The 19,944-nt window shown below is 42.7% G+C and overlaps 1 protein-coding gene across 2 annotated transcripts in view; it reads left to right on the top strand.

Annotated features, from left to right (window-relative positions):
• The window catches only part of CEP78 (centrosomal protein 78), a 92,495-nt gene that overhangs the window by 53,312 nt on the left and 19,239 nt on the right, over positions 1–19,944 (top strand). For both annotated transcript variants that reach the window (XM_077474890.1, XM_077474889.1), the window contains exon 12: positions 19,384–19,530. In XM_077474890.1, coding sequence (XP_077331016.1) covers positions 19,384–19,530 — 147 coding nt within the window. The remainder of the gene's footprint in view (positions 1–19,383; positions 19,531–19,944) is intronic.

Here is a 19,944-nt window from a genome sequence, read left to right as displayed (position 1 = left end):
CTGCTGCCTGCGGTTATTATCAGCCCTCGCTGTCAGGTTTGGCTTGGGCTGTGGTGGGAGGCTCTGGCTGACAGTGCTCTTGCTGCTCCGCCTCCACCTTGGCACCTCCATATGACATGGTTGTCTTGTCCAGGCGGCCACAGCCTCCAGGACAGTAGGCAGCAGCACTGAGCAAAACAGGAGGGAGCAGCCAGCGCCTATCTCACCTACCAGTTCGTTCTTTTTCCATTGGCTCCTCCGCCTCCTTGAAGTGTCGCTTTCGGCCTTTGCCTGTCACTTGAGTTAGGAGCTGGTCCCTCGAGGGTGTTTTTAGCCGCTGGCCTGCCTGCTGTCTGGATGTGGATGAAATGCTTCTGATCATCATCATGAAGTGTTGTGCTGCTTCTCTCAGTTCCAGACTCCCAGTGATTCAGTCCACTCTAGGTCACCAGGTATGTGTGTCTGTGCCTCTTTCCCTTGTCCTCCAGCCCACAGTCGGGCTAAAACTGCAGGGCTGCAGTGCAGAATTTCTTCCTGTCATTGGTTCATACATCATACTATTACTATCTGAGATTGTGGGAACTGCAGGCAAAGTTTGGTGATTGAGGTGCTGGGCTGCATCTTCTATAATTGCTATTGTGTTAGTCTGTTAGGCCCTGACTGTTCACATGTAGCGATCTGGAATTGTGGGCCGAATATCACTGTGATTCTGCCTGCAGCAGCCGCTCCCCGATTCGAAATCGTAATGCTGGAAAAACGCAACACATATGTTGGTGTTCCATTAATTTTTACTGGCACCAAAATGCGGTGTGGTTTTGCTATGCTTATTGAGCGATTTATTTCACAACAAGCATTCCAAAAACCACACCATGTTTTGGTGCCACTAAAAATGAATGGAACACAAACATATGTGCTGCGTTTTTTCCAGCATTGCAGTGTGATTTGGAATTGGGGAGCTGCAGCAGCAAGCAGAATCACAGCAATATTCTGCCCACAATCCCAAATTTCTACATGTGAACAGGGTCTTAATGAGAGCAACGGAGGCAGGGCTGAGTTTTCCTTTGCAGTTGTGTTTCCTGGCTGTGCTGTAGTCACAGTATCTCCTCTTTTTCTGTATGTATGGACTCTACACAGTACCACTTCTTCTATCCTGTATGCTGGGTGTAATTCTTAGTATCTGTTCGTATTCTCTATCATACCTCCCAACCACCCTAGATTCCCTGCGTTCCCGCAAATCTAGGCTGAATCCCACTGTGGAGACTTGACTCCACTAGTCCACCTGGCAGGTGTGCGCCATGTTGTGCTGCAGCTGTCAAGGCTTGTGAAAAAATATATATGAGGGAAAAAAAGGGACTCAAAAGTGAATGAAGCTGCTATACACAAAGTGCTCAACACTTGAACTTAAGAGAAATAATATAGCGTTTTACAAACATGTGGCCATATAAGTGAAAAATAAACAAACAATAAGTTACAAAGTCCATATAGACCATAAAAGTGATATAAAGTCCAAAATAAGACTGTATAGGTGCTTCACATCCAAAGTGCAAAGTTGCAGGGAATACTTCTCATCTGATGTACAGATATGTAAGGAAGAAAATTGCAGACAGGTTCAGGTGTAACAAAACACCCCACATGTGCCCCCACTCACTGGATCACGATGACACCCAGCTTTTCAGTCTGGGAGTCGATACAGACTTATAACAATATCCACGGGAATTACTGGATGGCAAGATTGGATGATGGAAATTGGAAAATACACGATCCTTCCACGTTAGTTCTCAATCGTAGGAAAACTCAGCCATTATTTGTTTGAGCAGAAATCACTTCTCCCTGTAATCCATCATGATATCCAGCATGCTTAAGTAGAAGTATTCCCTGCAACTTTGCTCTTTGGATGTGAAGCACCTATACAGTCTTATTTTGGACTTTATATCACTTTCAATTGGACTTTGTCACTCATTGTCTGTCTATTTTTCACTTATATGGGCACGTTTGTAAAGCGCTGTATTATATTTCTCTTATTTAGGCTGAGACTTGCTCGGTGCCCCTCCAGCACAGCTCCTCCACCTTCCACTCACCTGCCCTCCGGCTTGTCTGCCCACTCTACAACCAGTACCAATGGGAGAGGAGGGAGGCTAGGTCAGCTCTGCCTACAACCCACATTGTGTGGGTGGGCTCTCTGTCTTCCATCTTGTCCTTCCTTCCATGTGCCTTAGTGATCCTTTTTGAGGTTTATATGTAGCCCCGAGACTCTAGCTTGTGACACAGCATTAAAAGCATGTTTAATAGGTACAAGAAAGTCCAAGTTTTGTTTAGCCACTGCCCTTAAGCCCCTCCCACTAGCATGTTTGGCCACAGCCACTTTTTTGCGGAGCTGTGCTGCAGGTCACTACTTCCCTGCCATGTCCTTTATTCTCAAGTTCAAAAGTTGGGAGGTATGTTCTATATGTATGGACTGTATGGGTTAACAAAAAATCAGTGAGTCTGCTGCCTTCTACAAGATGGTGCCCTTTGCACCTACCCAGTAAGATTGACTATTACAGTGCACCGCCTGTGGTAGGCAGTCCAATGCCTGAGAGCACTGAATTGTGGTGGTGGGGGGGCGGGGGGGCGGTGTCAGTCCCCCTGTCAGAACGCAATAGTACGTCGGGTGTGTTAGTACAGTAATCCATCAGGGAAAAAAATACATCACTTTTGTTTGGGAACCACATTGCACGACCACACAATTGTTAGTTAAATCTAACTAAATCGCAAAAAGTGCTCTGGTCTATGGTCAGCCAAATCCTCCTGGGCTGAAGTGGTTAAAATTGCTTTTACTTAGTACCTACTGCTGAACCCGCCCCCCCAGAACAAAACATTATCTATAGCCCTGTAGCCTGCCGAAGGTGATGAATGGGTCCTGCCTGAACTTGGCCTAGCATGAGTAAAGTATGGGCTTACTAGATCAGAATCATCCCTTCAGCCTTATCTAGAAAATAAGGTAGCAACAAAAAGCTCACTGAAGTGCAACATTTGCCAGTTATTACTTTCAAAAATCTGCAGAGCAGTTTTAATTCCATTATCAACATACTGTGGTATGATAGAGGGCAATTAATGATTAACCTTTATCAGGACTTCTTTGTGACTTACTGTAGCTGGCAGATTGCCAACGGAAAGTCTCCTAGACAATTACTGTATAATCTGATCTTTGGACACGATTGTTGAACTTCTTGCCACTAGAGGGCAGTACCATTTCATCAGGAGAGAGCTACAGACCTATCGTAGGTTAAAGTGTTTCCCATTTAACACCTTTATTATGCCTTGAAAACTTTTCCAGGACCTCATATGCTTTTCATAAAAGAATCCTTTATAGGTAAGTAATATGTACTGCTATGAAGCTCATGAAGACCAAAATGTCTAGGTATTTTAAATGTTTTATATGCAGATAAATATATTCCATGTTTTATATGCCAGTATACTTTTTAAAAATTACACTTTTTTTTTTTAAATCTGTTGGGACAAAAATGTTCCTATTTTTTTTTTAAGTGCCAGATTCAGGGCTTGCGTTGCATTATGCTAAGACGAGCATGTGCATACCAGGTAAAACAACAGATAATCACATACCTGTGGTCAGAGACTCCAAAAAATGTGGAAGGATAAGAGTGACTGCCAGCTTCCATATTTCTCTGCTTACAGATTTCCTTTCAGGACCATTCACTTCAGAAAATGTGAGTTTAAATCAATTTTCACATTTTCGTTTACATGCATTTGACCTATTTTTGGTATGGGGAAGGACAGGTCTTTAAAGAGGAAGTAAACCCTGATGAGTTTACTTCCTCTTTGATTTCCTGCATCGCATAGTAGTCCATTATGTGTCACTTACCTGACACAGGAGCCAGCGAAGTCACCGCTGTCCCCTGCAGTCCGGTGCCTCCACCTTCTCGGTGGGTCTCGCTGCTCCGCCGCTGTCATTCGGCGAAGCCGCGATGACGTCACTCCCAAGCATGCGCATGGGAGCCGCCACTCGCGTTATATCACCGCTGACAGTGGCGCGCTCAATGCGCCTTCGCGCCGCTGTCTGCGGCGCATGCGCCATATACAGCAGCGCCTGTCTTTCAGCAAATATCTCCTAAACCGTGTAGGTTTAAGAGATATTCCTTGGACCTACAGGTAAGCCTTAATCTAGGCTTACCTGTAGGTCAAAGTTGGTTGTAAGGGTTTACAACCACTTTAAAGGAGCCAAACTTCTTTTGCTTATATGTCTTGCATTGTGTTTACATGTGCATTTGTGTTGCAAAAAAATGCAACTTGCTGTACTTTCTCTCACTGCACTGCAATGCTGTGCATTGGTGTGAATGATGCTTATTAGCTAACATGGATTTTGAAATCTCAGTGCAGTGCGAATGCATTCAAAAACATCCTACATCCTGCTGCATCTGGTGTGAATGGGTCCTTATGGTCAGCATTAGCCATTGTGACTTGCTAGTTTTTATGCACACCTGCATTAATGGAACATAGGGTAGAAACTAGGAACCAAATCACTAATGCTCCTAGGAATTTTTTTGCCTGATAACATTTTTATTTTGTTGTGAAGCATTTCTATAAGCACATATACACTGAAAGTGTGCGGTGGTGGGCAGGCAAAACCTCTGTTATATCCAGCTTTCAAAGTAGAAAATACATGTGAAAGCAAAGCTTTAACTGGTGTTCAACGTGTACCAAGCAACCATTATGTATACTATCATTGTGGGGGCTTAGCACTTCCACCACTACATTTAAACAGGGTAATGTACAGACAGTGGAGGAAAGTAGATCTAGAGCCTTAAAATTAGTTTTTTTAAATTTTATTTTTTACTTTTTTTATTATGGTAAAAAAATCTTTCTGTATCCCAGCTTCCTTAATACTTACCCAAGTCTGATCTCAAATCAATGTTGCACATGAGAACAGCACTCTCTCTCTGCTCTTTTCCTCCTCAAGGGACAGATTGATAGCAGAGAGATCCATTGGCTCCTGATGCTGTAAATCAAATCCTATGACAAGGGTTGGGGGGGAAAAGCCCCACTGTCTATGGACGCAGTTAGTGGCTAAGCGGAACTGAGCCCGCAGAGCACCCCCCCCCCCCCCAGAAAGTGGCAGACCACATAAGAGGAGGATTGGGGTTGCTCTGTGCAAAATCATTGCACAGAGCAGGTAAAGTATAACGTTTGTTATTTAAAAAAAAAAAAAAAAAAAAAAAAAAATTACTAAGGGGGCCCAGCCAGAATGGGCCTAAAAAATGTATAAAGATGCACTGGTGTTAAGACATTATACAGTAATGCCCTGTACACACATTTTCTGACAAATTCCAACTGTGTGTAGGCTCCATCTGACTTTTTACATCGGAATTTCCGACACACAAAGTTTGAGAGCTGGATCTAAAATTTTCCGACAACAAAATCCGATCGTGTAAATTCCAATTGTGTGTAGACAAGTCCAACGCACAATGTGCCACGCATGCTCAGAATAAATTACGAGACAAAAGCTATTGGCTACTGGCCTCTTTATAGTCCCATCATACGTGGTTTACGTCACCTCGTTCTGAACGATCAGAGTTTCCGACAACTTTGTGCGACCGTGTGTATGCAAGACGAGTTTGGGCCAAAATCCGTCTGAAATTTTTTTACGGATTTTGTCATCGGAATGTCTGACCGTGTGTACAGGGCATTAGAGTTTGTAGATAAGCAGAATTAGAGAATTGAATCTAGGTGCCCCATGTTGCAATGAAAATTGAGTACGTATCATGCAGACTAGCTGTCAGCTCTTCTATCTTCATATTGAGGTTCAATTCAGTAGCCCATTCTCATATACTGTGCACCTCCAGGAATCTTAAAAGACCTTGATTTTCTACCTTAATGGATCCTTAAATGATGGTGAAAAGGGCTACCTCTGGGGTCTGTGGATGTTATATACCTGTGATTCAGGCACAAAGTTAAAAAATAGCCTGTCAGAAGGGTCCGATGCATTGTAACCACCAGATGTGGAGCCTAGTGCCTCCCTCAGCTCTGTATCTCCAATATGGATTAGGGATTGCAAATATAGGTCATTTCAATTGCAAATAATATTGCTGTAATTTAGTGTTCATGCCTCATATAGAAGAAGATCACAGGATGTTGCTTTCTTATTAACGTATCTGCAAATCCCAACAATAAACTTCTCTTATTTGCGCCCCTTTGGTCTGTTAAACATACAGTTAGAAGTGTTTTTTTTTATATTTACTAGAGAAGTGCAAAAATTCAAAAACATGTTGATCTTGCCAGAAATCCACTGGGCTAACAACTAGGTGTGCACTGTGCCTGTACTGCACTGAAATATCTGAAAACTAGAAATTTATTTTCTTTGGTTTAGATGCACTTTAAGTTTAAAGAGTTTTACTGTTCATTAGAGTCAGGCAAGTCATTAGTACAGCCTTGTGTATCATTAGATTGATTTTTGTAATACTATTCCAAGATGAAAGTGACATGTTAAATTATAACTCTATCCACAACATTTTAATACAACTACTATAGAAATTGGCATGTTGATACCTTTATTGCCAGCACTTACAGAGTTCACAATGTATAGGGTCTGGTCTGAGCCACTGGATTACTCTGCCACCTTCAGGAAAATTCAAAGTAAAATGGCCCACCATTCTATTTTCATTGCATTATATTTATATATCATTAGTGACCCAGCATAAGAGTCTTGTATATGTAGTTTCCTCTTTGAGAAGCTGACCGCAAATCCTCAAAGGAATATATACTAGAAAACAAGACAAAAGCTGAGCTTGTATAAGAGTATCCAGCAGATGGACAGGTAAATTAGATTCCATGTATGCTGCTCACCGTGATGAGTGGCCAAGAAAACACCAACTTGTGTCTCTGTTGAAAAGCTGGGATACACAGTAAATTTCCAAGATACCATCAAAAGCACTTCCCAAGATTTGGTGTACCACGCTCAACATCAGCACATCTTGTGGGCTCCCAATGTCCATCAGCACTGATGTTGAGTGTGGTACACCAAATCTTGGGATGTGTTTTTGATGGTGTCTTTATTTATTGTGGATTTCTGCTATTTAGGCTTGTCAGCCAGGACACAAGTTGGTGTTTTCAGCCACGCGCTGAGGTGAGCAGCATACATTGATTCCAATTTACCTGTCCATCTGATGATGCATTTCATTTTTGTTTTGTTTTCTACCTTCAGCAGAATTGGACACTGGCAGCTAAAAAAAAATGCTCTTTAAACTGCTTGCCTATTGTAAAAAACTGAGGCAAACTGGTAGTATAAAAGTGGTTATCCTGAGTTGGCCTACGGTTTTATTTTTTTTATTTTTTTGCCAGTGTCCAACCTTACTGTAGATGACAGTATAACATGAAGGTAAAAGACTTATTGTGTCCTTCAGGGGATTCCAAGAAAAGGATTTTATAGTGAGTACAAAATCAATATGATTTCTGCAGTAGATAATGAACACAGGTACCCACGTACAAAGAGCATAGTGTTTCATTATAGTTGTCCATTTAAGCTGGTCTTCAGGGACATACAAAAAAACAGCCTTGCAGTAGGACACCCACTGACACTTTTCTAAAGCTAATTTACAACATACTGGTTGCAGGTCTGTGAACCCAAAAGTATTGACTCAAGGTAAAGACAGGCAATTAACATTTTTACAAGGAGGGCAGCAATGGCAGCCCTCCATACTTGACATCATTTTTTTGAATCCGTCAATTTAAATGAACATTGCCTGACCATCCAATTTGCATTGTTGTGTTACTGATGATCCTGATTTTTTTCATCTAGTCCTGTTTAGGGTGGGGGCACAAATTGGTCTCAGATTTTCCTTGCTTTTAGCTCTTGTTGCCCCAGAAATAACACAAATACTAATCTACAGTTACACTGCATTCACTAAATTATAATTCCTTTACCACATTCCTAATTTCAATCTAGACATACCATAACTCTTGAGACTTTAAAGGTACCAATAACCCATTATAAATAAACCAGCAAAATACATTTTTTCAGCTTTTAAAAATCTAAAGATCTTTATTTCTCTTCACATAAAAAAAAAAGTACAAAGATCCATGTGCTATTCCTTCTTTACATACACTGTATAGGTATCCCAAGATCTTTTATCTTCAGTTGTCTTGAAACCTCCAAGTCAGCCTATACAAATTATCTATATATTACTAACAAGTATTAAGTCGGCATTTAATTTTCCAGCTGATACTTACTGAGGGTAATCACTTTTCAACACATTTCCTGATATTAAATCTGATTCTTTAGGAAAAGAGGTAATAAATCTATAAAACTACACAAGCATAATTGTGTGTGTGTGTGTGTGTGTGTGTGTGTGTGTATATATGTATATATATATATATATATATATATATATATATATATATAATATAGTGTGTGTGTGTGTATATTTTTTATATATATATATATATATAGTGTGTGTGTGTGTATATTTTTTATATATATATATATATATATTGTGGCAGCAAGCAGGTAAAGTCACCTGGTTGTATCCAGGATGGGAAATATGTGTGCCCTAGATTCAGGCTTTATGCAGACCTTTACAATTAGAGGGGAAGAGTTAATGAGCCCAGCTGAAGTAAGTGGGCTCATTAAGACCTCTACAAAAAAAAACCAGCATGCTTAGGGAGATGCTCCAATCCTGGAACCAGTTTTTTGTGTTGTATAGACTGGGGAGTGTGATACCTGTTCTGTGCAGTGAGTAAACGCCTGTGTGGCAAACCTCTACAACAGGGACAGGGACTGGGGCAGCACAAGGCTGCTCTCAGTTGTTAGACAGGGAATCTAAGTGTGCAGTTAGAGGTCAAGCTGACCAGGATTTATTTTCATGTTTTATTTGGCTGTTATATGTATCACTGCATGTAGCATAAATAAACCGCATCTTTTGTTTTTTTGCACCTACAACGCTGTCTGCTGTGCCTGATTTTGTGTTGTGAACCCATCCAGGGGGTCACACACACCCGCTGCCGAGCTAACCCCTCACAGTTGGTGGAGAATTTTGGCAGTTTTTTTTTTTTAAAAGGCCAGCATGGAGGAGATACTGAGACAGCTGGCTCTAGCAAATGCAAATCAGCAGCAAACAAATGCGGGTTTACAAAGGAGCCTTGCAGCCCAGCAGCAGACAAATGCAACTTTGCAGCAGAGTCTGGAAAATCAGCAGAAGGCTCACCAGCAGAGTTTGGAAGCTCAGCAACAAGCCCAGCAGCAATCTGAAGCCCGCTTTATAGACCTGTTGCAGAAGCAAGAGCAGAGTTTTCAACAGAAAATAGAGACATTAATACAGCAACGTCCGCAGACCAATGAAGCAGGTGGTTACAATAATACCGCATCCTTTGGTGTAAGCCGTTTATTGACAAAAATGACTGGAGAGGATGATCCGGAGGTGTTTTTGACCACATTTGAAAGGACTGCTGAAAGGGAAAAGTGGCCTAAGGAGCAATGGGCTGGACTGGTGGCCCCTCTGTTAACTGGGGAATCGCAGAAAGCTTATTATGACCTAGAGCCTGACCAAGCAAAAGACTATGTGGTGCTAAAAGCAGAAATATTGGCACGGCTGGGTGTCACCCTGGCCGTCCGGGCTCAGCGTGTGCATAATTGGACTTTTCAGGTTGGAAAACCCCCCAGGTCTCAAATGTATGATCTCATTCACCTGAGCAGGAAGTGGCTGCAGCCAGAGACTTTGACCGCACCAAACATTGTGGAACGTGTTGTTATGGATCGTTTCCTGAGAGCTCTTCCTACTGCCATCCAAAAATGGGTAAGCCATGGAGACCCAGAAAATGCAGATAAACTTGTGGATCTGGTTGAGAGGTACTTGGCTACAGAGAACTTGACCACCTCTTCCAGGGACTCACGGACTTTCCATCCTAAGACCAGATCATCCCCAGTGGCGGGTAAGATGACTCCAAGGGGTGAGGGTGGAGAGAGTGAGAGGGTGGGGGGTTCTACCTAAGGTCTGGCGGGAGCAGCCCAGGAAGCCCATGCTGCAAGAGACAGTGAAAAAGATTATTTGCTACCGCTGCCGGCAAGAGGGACATATTGCAGCCAATTGCCCCGTTGTGGATGAGCCTATGCAATGTGACTTTATAAGGGAGAGACGTCAGTCGCTGTTTGCGACAGTTGCATGCACTGCCATTCGGGAACCTGAGAAACGTTTATGTAAAATGTGTATTAATGGTAGAAATGTTGATGTGTTGCTGGATTCAGGTAGCCTGGTAACATTGATAAAAGCTGAATTAGTTACTACAGAGGTCTCTGGGAAGAACAGGGTGGCTGTTATTTGTGTGCATGGGGACACCCGAGAGTATCCTGTAACTTCAGTGTTTTTTGAGACCCCCAAAGGTAACCTCTCTCATCAGGTGGGGTTAGTGTCTCACTTACCACATGATGCTATTGTGGGAAGGGATTTTCCAAAATTCTGGGAACTCTGGGATTGTCCTGAGCCCCCCACTGGTGCCCCTATAAACCAGGAAGATGACCAGAATTCCTCTGGGAGTGGTGAGGACTCTCCTGAATTTCCCTTGTCGGTATTGGCAGGGGAAACTCGAGAAACTGGGGAGGAGCCAACATCCTCAGATGAAAACATGCCGTCTGTGGAGTTTTCGGATCTTGAGGTTCACAGGGAAAATTTTGCCACAGAACAGTTAAAAGACCCCACCCTAATAAAGGCACGGGAAAATGTGGTGAAAATAGATGGCGAGTTAGTGAACCCAGATAAGACTTGCCCTTATCCTTACTTCACTATAGAAAGGGACCTGCTGTATCGAGTGGCTCAAAGGGCAGAAGAAACCATTGAGCAACTTGTAGTGCCCAAACCTTACAGGAAGTTGGTGTTAGAATTGGCTCATGGGCACATTCTGGGAGGTCATCTGGGGACAGAGAAAACCAGAGAGAGGGTATTGCAGAGATTCTATTGGCCTGGGGTCATGAAGGAAATAGAAAATTATTGTTCCTCCTGCCCTGTGTGTCAGAAGTCGGCACCTATGCCACATTTCCGTAACCCGCTGGTACCTCTTCCTATCATTGAGGTCCCCTTTGAAAGGATCGCAATAGATTTGGTAGGTCCGATAATGAAGTCCGCCAGGGGCCATCAGTACATTTTGGTTATATTGGACTATGCCACCCGTTATCCGGAAGCAATTCCTCTCCGAAATACCTCGGCCAAAACCATAGCCAAAGAGCTATCTCTTGTTTTTAGCCGCGTGGGTATTTGTAAGGAACTGCTTACGGACCAAGGTACACCCTTTATGTCCCGGGTTATGAAAGAATTATGCAAGTTGTACAAAGTGAAGCAATTGCGTACATCTGTGTATCACCCCCAAACAGATGGGTTGGTTGAAAGATTCAACAAAACCCTAAAACAAATGTTAAAGAAGGTGGTGGATAGAGATGGAAAGAATTGGGACTGTCTAATACCCTATCTGATGTTTGCTATTAGGGAGGTACCCCAATCCTCTACGGGTTTCTCACCCTTCGAGTTGCTCTATGGGAGACACCCAAGAGGGCTGCTGGATATCGCCAAGGAAACTTGGGAAAATGAGAGTTCTCCTCACAGGAGTGTGATTGAGCATGTCGCCCTGATGCAAGATAGAATTGCACAGGTAATGCCAATTGTAAAGGAACATTTAACCCAAGCGCAGTTAGCACAGCAGAGAGTGTACAACCGTGGGGCCAAGACCCGTACTTTTTCCCCGGGGGATAGGGTCTTGGTGCTAGTCCCTACGGTTGAAAGCAAATTTCTGGCCAAATGGCAAGGTCCATATGAAGTAATTGAAAAAATTAGTGAGGTGAACTACAGGGTTAGACAGCCAGGAAGGCGAAAGTCGGAGCAGATCTATCACGTCAATCTGCTGAAAGCCTGGAGGGATAGGGAATCCCTAGTCGCAGAGACTTTGTCACAAGTACAGCCTGATTGCTTAGTTCCTGAGGTTGGAATAGCAGACACCTTATCGAAAGCCCAACAACAGGAGGTTAAAGAGTTTGTACTTCGTAACAAAGAGATTTTCTCTGAGCTTCCGGGACAAACATCTGGCGTAGAACATGACATTATCACCCCGCCAGGAGAAAGGATAAAACTAAAACCTTATAGAATACCAGAGGCCCGACGGGAGGCAATACGTGGGGAGGTTCAAAGGATGTTGGAATTGGGTGTGATAGAGGAGTCCCAGAGTGACTGGTCCAGTCCTATCGTACTAGTGCCCAAACCTGATGGGAGCTGGCGGTTTTGTAACGATTTTCGACAATTAAAGTTACAAAATTTGACACCTACCCCATGCCGCGTATAGATGAGTTGATTGACCGGCTGGGAACAGCCCGATATATGACAACTCTTGATCTCACCAAAGGGTATTGGCAAATTCCCCTGGCCGAGTCGGCCAAGGAGAAAACTGCATTTGTAACCCCAGATGGGGCATTCCAATATAAGAGAATGCCGTTTGGGTTACAGAATGCACCCGCAACATTCCAGCGGAAAATGGATAAGATTCTGAGGCCCCATCAGAAATATGCTGCAGCTTACCTGGATGATGTGATTATCCATAGCACAGACTGGGTCTCACATTTGCCGAAAGTACAAGCAGTCCTAGACTCTATCCGGGAAGCTGGGTTTACGGCCAATCCAAAGAAGTGTACCATTGGACAGGAGGAGGCCAAATATCTTGGGTACACTATTGGGAGGGGGGTGATAAAACCCCAAGTCAATAAAGTCGAGGCCATACAGAGTTGGCCACGTCCCAACAGCAAGAAACAGGTACGAGCCTTTCTGGGAATCGCTGGCTATTATCGACGATTCATTCCCCATTTTGCTTCTCAGGCTGTGCCCCTCACCAACCTGACAAAAGGGAAAGAGTCGGTTATGGTTAAATGGTCCCCAGAGGCTGAAGAAGCATTTCAGTCCTTAAAAAAACAGCCTTATGTAGCCAGCCAGTGTTGTACTCACCAGACTTCTCTAAGGACTTTGTTGTACAAACTGATGCATCAGACGTTGGGTTAGGAGCAGTGTTATCCCAGGTCTGGAACGGGGAAGAGCACCCAGTCATTTACCTCAGCAGGAAGTTGAAGTCCCATGAGGTAAATTACGCCACGATTGAGAAGGAATGTTTAGCAGTGAAGTGGGCTCTAGATTCCCTTCGGTACTATCTGCTAGGTAGGCACTTTGACCTGGTGACTGATCACGCTCCTTTAAAGTGGATGGCTCAAAACAAGGAGACCAATAGAAGGGTAAATAGGTGGTTCCTGGCCCTACAGGAATTTAACTTTACAGTTAAGCATCGCCCTGGTGTTAAAATGGGGAATGTGGATGCTTTGTCTCGGATACATGCGTGTCTGACTGTGTTACAACCCCAAGGTTGAAACAAGAGGGGGGGGGGGGTATGTGGCAGCAAGCAGGTAAAGTCACCTGGTTGTATCCAGGATGGGAAATATGTGTGCCCTAGATTCAGGCTTTATGCAGACCTTTACAATTAGAGGGGAAGAGTTAATGAGCCCAGCTGAAGTAAGTGGGCTCATTAAGACCTCTACAAAAAAAACCCAGCATGCTTAGGGAGATGCTCCATCCTGGAACCAGTTTTTTGTGTTGTATAGACTGGGGAGTGTGACACCTGTTCTGTGCGGTGAGTTAACGCCTGTGTGGCAAACCTCTACGACAGGGACTGGGGCAGCACAAGGCTGCTCTCAGTTGTTAGACAGGGAATCTAAGTGTGTAGTTAGAGGTCAAGCTGACCAGGATTTATTTTCATGTTTTATTTTTGTTTGGCTGTTATATGTATCACTGCATGTAGCATAAATAAACCGCATCTTTTGTTTTTTTGCACCTACAACGCTGTCTGCTGTGCCTGATTTTGTGTTGTGAACCCATCCAGGGGGTCACACACACCCGCTGCCGAGCTAACCCCTCACAATATATATATATATATATATATATATATATATATATATATAATACATACACACACACACACACCATCAGTTGCCACTGTATTATCTCATAGTATCTGATAACATATGTAAAGCTACTTACAACTTAGTTTATTGCTGTCGGTCAATAGGGCACATACAGTCCAACTTAAGCTTTCCACATACTGTAGGCAGAAGGGGTGGCAGGGAACATAGTGATAGATGCATGTGCAGCTATAGCATAGTTCCTTACCAATATGTAAAACGTCACTAAGCATACAAATGGATGCTTATTATGTTTTTTCTTATTGGTAAGAGCCTTTGCTATATCAGCATATGCATGCTTTTATTTGATATTGAGATGATATATATTTTTTATATCATATATATTTGTATAGCTATAAAGATATAAGTATATAAATATGGGCATTTGAAGATCACTATATCCCTGGCACCCCCTTCTTCCCATATGGGATGCTTGATTTGATTGCATGTGTCCTACCGCCAAGGGCAGTAAACAAAGTTGCAGGTTTACATATGTTCTCAAATATTATGAGATGCTAAAGTAATGTATAGATAATTTTGTAGATGCCAGCTTGGAAGTGTCTGAGATAATTGGAAGTTAATGTACCTATACACAGTATATATTTGCGTGTGTTGTGTAAAAAATAAAAATAAAAAAAACAGCCTGCGTAATATCAAGGAATACTCTATACTATGATTTATTTTTTTAATATACTTGTATGTGCACAGAATAACGTGTAGATTTTTAAATGCCAAAAACAACTTTTATTTTCTTCTCCACTGAGGGACACAGGCTTTTGGAAATAGTTGGGTTATACAACCACCTATAGGAGAAGTGGACACTGAAAAAAAAAAAATAAATAAGCCAGCCCAAATATAGCCCCTTCTCTACCCAGAATGCCTCAGTTTTTTGCTGGGAAAGTTGAACTAATTTTTGTGCTTAGTATAACAAAAAAGACAGCACCCAACACTGCAAATGTAACATCCAACTGAACATTATACAGTATATACTCAGTGAGAAACAAAACACCTCATAAATACATGCAATATATGCAAAATACTGTGCAAACTGCAAACCTGTGCAGTGTTGCTCCTAATGAAATAAACCGAAATGTGTGCAACATATACCAAATGCCAACAGTTATGAAAAAGGCCTCATGTACATGGGCACATTCCCCCTTAAAACACCTTTAGCATATTTTGGTGCCTGGGAATTAGACATGAATGATTGTAGGTGTCTTTATGCAGGTATGCGTACAGACTGCCTGCTTTCAGGGACTTGTGTCTGTATGTATGCGCCACTTAACACGAGTACCTGTGCACAGCTGCCTATGACTATTCATGTCTATAGGTGGCTGTGCTCAGCACCAGGGGCTCTCAGACACCAAAAAGAATGTCAGGTTGTTTAGGCTTTAAGAAGGAATGTGTCTGTGTGCATGAGCCCTAAAATTACACTATTCTCCTATAGTAGTAGTAATAAAACAAGAAGTTCAAGTCCCTTTTATAGACTTCATCCAATATATTCTGCAAATACCACATGCAGTGATATATTCCTCCAAGATATCTTTGTGCACTCCAGAATTTGAGAGACCCGCCATCTATGGCAGTGATACTCACCAGAAACTTTGACCCTCAGGTTATAGGCAGGCCAAAGCTCACACCAATCTGGTAGTAGGTAATCAGGCAGGTATTCACAATAAATGAAATGAAATATAAATCAAATTAGGAACTCAAACAAAATAATAGCTCCATATAGTGTATTACTGATTTTATTAAAAATCAAGTGACTGCTTCACAAATGTACACTTTTCCAAAGTGCATGAGTTGTATTAGACTTTCAAAAGTATGTAGATTTGGCTGCCATGTGTCCCGTGTGTCAATCCTGCAGGTATATAAATCAGCACTTTCCCATACAGCAGAGCGCCATGGTCCAGTCCAACTTGCGTGATGGTGTCACAAGCACCATTTTTTCTTTGTTTTTGTTACTGAATTCCACTTTCATTGACTTTAAAGAGGAAGTAAACCCTGATGAGTTTACTTCCTCTTTTTTTCCCTGCAAAGGTAAAGCATAATGGACTACTATGCATCGCATAGTAGCCCATTATGTGTCACTTACCTGACACAGGAGCCAGCGAAGTCGCCGCTGTCCCCTGTAGTCCGCCGCATCCATCTTGCTTGTGGCGTCTCGCAGCTCCGCCGAAATGACAGCGACGAAGCCGCGATGACGTCACTCCCGCGCATGCGCACGGGAGTGGCGTCTCGCAGCTCCGCCGCTGTCATTCGGCAAAGCCGCGATGACGTCACTCCCGCGCATGCGCACGGGAGTCGACAAATGCGGCAGCTCCATTCTTGGAACTGCCGCGTTTAGTGCGCCTGCGCGCCGCTGTCTACGGCGCATGCGCCGTAGACAGCGGTGCCCGTTTTCGGGCAAATATCTCCTAAACCATATAGGTTTAGGAGATATTTCTTGGACCTACAGGTAAGCCTTAATCTAGGCTTACCTGTAGGTCAAAGTGGTTTGTAAGGGTTTACTTCCTCTTTAACTGCTGCTGTGTTGCTTCTTGAGTTAATCTCTACATAGAAGCTTTCCAAATCTGTGTTTCTTCAGCCTAGTTTTGGCACCTCCACCTGGACCCCATTGGACTTGAAGTGTGAGGCTAGCCTTAAATGTGACATTAGGGCACTGGGTTCTGCATTGTGGCTCTTTCCAGAGTGGAATGTACTGGTAAGCTTTAGCTGCAGAATACTTTTTGGATCCAGGGCCTTAACACAGCCTCAGAATGTAACCGGTCCCTGAAGACTCCCTGTGTGAATATGGTCAGATTATGGCACCAGAAGCTACAGCACTGTCTACACCATTTGTCACCTTTCAGATTTCCGGTCACCTCTAGTTTCTCCTTGGTAAGGGTTAGCGTTAAGAGACTGAGAGCTGACATCATCTACTAGGTGTCACATATGTGTGATCTGCACGCCTTCCCATCTTTCAATGTAGAGGAAGCACCATCCCTGCTGCTTCTGCTTGCAAGCACCTTGTGGGACTCCAGTTTCTGACTTGTTCCCACTGCCCTCCTACAGTCACCTGGTCACCTTCAGCTGCCCAACCCTCATCAGCACCTGTTGCCTTGGTTTGTAAGTAACTGAGGCCTTGCCTCAGACTTTGGGCCTAGTTGCATTTCCTCGACTTAGGTGCAAAATGTCTGCACAGTCTCTGAGGGCACAGCTTAAAGGGGTTGTAAAGCTTTGTTTTTTATTTTCTAAATAGGTTCCTTTAAGCTAGTGCATTGTTGGTTCACTTACCTTTTTCCTTTGATTTCCCTTCTAAATGTATTTTTTTTCTTTGTCTGAATTTCTCACTTCCTGTTTCTCCTCAGTAAACTTCACACCATCATCTGAGCGGTGTTTAGTCAGCCAGAACAGCTTACTGAGGAGGAACAGGAAGTGAGAAATTCAGACAAAGAAAACAAAGGAAAAAAAACATTTAGAAGGGAAATCGAAGGAAAAGGTAAGTGAACCAACAATACACTAGCTTAAAGGATCCTATTTAGAAAATAAAAAAAAACGAACCTTTACAACCCCTTTAATCTTCAGAGTCTTCCTGAGCTCCATCAGTTGGGGCCGTGTCCCTTGCCCTATATTCAGGAACTTCATCATTCACATGTTTTGGAAGGACCATGATATGCTTTTCTCTTTAAAAATTCTGTCAGGCAGTTAGAATCCCTCCTGAAATCCCCTTTCCTGAGCTGAGCTGGGGTGGAGACAGAGCGGGTTTGGGACTTTAAATGAGGTAGGTATAGCATGGCTAAAAGGTGTCAATGTAAGAAGAAATGTTTTATTCAATACATTAAAAAACATGACATAGCAAAATGACTACATGCACGGTAAAACAAACATATGGGTCATAGTGTTAACCAGATATTCATGAAAACAATCATAGCAACTTTGAGATCACATATTGAGGTATAAAACACTTGTCCCTCATATTGGATCGCTTGAAAAGCAACATGGTGGGGTAACCTGGGAGTGGATTAAATGAAAACCATCTAAAAAGAAAATGGTGCATCAAAATTAGCCAGACGTTTCGTAGATTCCCACCACATCATTAGGGGCAAGTGCATCAATGTCTGTAAAAAAAAAAACATAAATAAAACGATATGGTCCAATGTTACACCCTAACACAAGGGGGACTATATATGTAGAGGAGGGGAGAAATTAACTCATCCCACTAGGTACTTACATGTCAACTAAGTCTAAACTATGTGAACATAAAAACTGGTGGCTGCTTAAAATTTTCATCCTGGGAGCTGAGGAAGGGGCCTGCAGGAAAGTCGGAGACGCATTACGATCCCCAGAGGAAAGGAAACACTTGATCAAAAAGAAATTAATTTGGGCTTCAATGCTGTAAAGGTGAGTAAATCAGGTAGACTGTGAGTACATGAAGGTATATGATAGTGTTAAAAAGTATTGAACAGTAACTGGAGCCCAACACCAAGATGTAAGCTAAGTAAAAATGAAGTGTTAAACTAGTGGAAAAACCCATACCTGATCCCACACACCTCATTTAAAGTCCCAACCCCCTCCTTTTGTTTTAGAGAACCAGTGGAGTAAATGTCTGTAGAATTATGCTTCAGTTGGGATGGCTTGTTCAATACATCAACACGTACTGTATATCCTGCAGGGGTCTGAGGTCAATGCAGGTGCAAAGGGCACTCTGGTTATGCTGGCTGGGATGCTGATGACCTATCAAAGGAACATCATGTCCTTCAAAGAACATCATGTCTTCGACCCTGCACTGGACATAGTGATCAGTAATGCTGCAGAAGGACAGAGCGTGCTCCAGCACCAGCATAGGAGGTCTAGGGAGACACTGACTGAATCCTACCCTTCTTTATTCATGTCTGCAGGAGTTGACTCCAAGCCCTCTGAGCTTGGCTCCCTCTCAGCCCATGGCACTCGAATGTAGAGGTCAGCTAACCCCCCTGAAAAGTCTTTTGCATGGAGGTGCACCCCCACTTTTACATGTGGGGGGTTTTGTGCATCCTAGTTGGTCCTTGGGTAGTTTCCCTCTCAGGCATTCAGGTGCACCCCCTTTTAGCCCACAGGCTATTACTTGAATTCATTTGTCTTTTAATGGACTTCAAGAAAGGGAAAGTATGTACAAATATCCCATTTGTGTTGGTTTATGCACCAGTGTTGGTCTTGGCTGAATGTATGTTCACACATATGTTCTGACTGTTGGTAAAAGATTTTTTAGACCCTGTGATCCTGTAGACCTCCCTTGTTAATCTAAAGTCATAAAAAAATTATATCATTGGGTTTGGGTTTTTCGTTTATTTTTTTTTATTTTATTTTTTTTATTTTTATTTTTTAGAATGGTTTGTGTAGGGTACATTTCATGAGCATACCGTAAGCCTTTGTTAGGTTTAAAATGTTCACATGCTGTTTCTGTTTTCTGTTATTAGGCAGGTAGTCCGGTGAAAGTGTCTATGGATAGTGAGACCTCCTGTGACAGCGATGAATCTGAGGGCTCTGCAGACCTAATTATTAACAGACCTGGGGTGCCTGACAGTCCACAGAAGACACATGCTAGAAACTACAAACGTTTGCAGGTAGGATATCCTTTGTAAATAAACTCCTTTTTTTTTTAAACATTTAGGTCTATAAATTGTGGCATCTTCAGCTAAATACAGCTAAATACAGCTGTTAAAGGATTTGTAACTATGTGCAGCCACTCTAGTGATTGACATGCCTCTACTACACTGCATGGCCTGTGTTCTTCTTTCTTCTTCCCTTTTTTTTGCTATCAGGAGAAACTTCAGAGTCTCCAGTTTTAGATTTGATCTTTCCACTTCAGGAGTTGTATAATTGTCCTTTTTTTTTTTTCCATCCTTCCTGTAAGATCATGGCAACCTTTTGTCATCATAGGACCAGTTTTTGGACAGACAGACTTATTCAGCATTCAGAACTAGGTTGTCCCTGGCTTTCCAGGCAAGGACAATTGGCAGGCATCACCTGTTGCCATC

This window comes from Lithobates pipiens, unplaced genomic scaffold (genome assembly GCF_037356315.1).
Source record: "Lithobates pipiens isolate NorthernLeopardFrog02 unplaced genomic scaffold, aLitPip1_a1.2 Scaffold_13, whole genome shotgun sequence".
In the NCBI taxonomy this organism is placed as follows: Eukaryota; Metazoa; Chordata; class Amphibia; order Anura; family Ranidae; genus Lithobates; species Lithobates pipiens.
The sequence above is the reverse complement of the archived record's forward strand: the minus strand, read 5'-3'. Positions and strand labels throughout refer to the sequence as shown.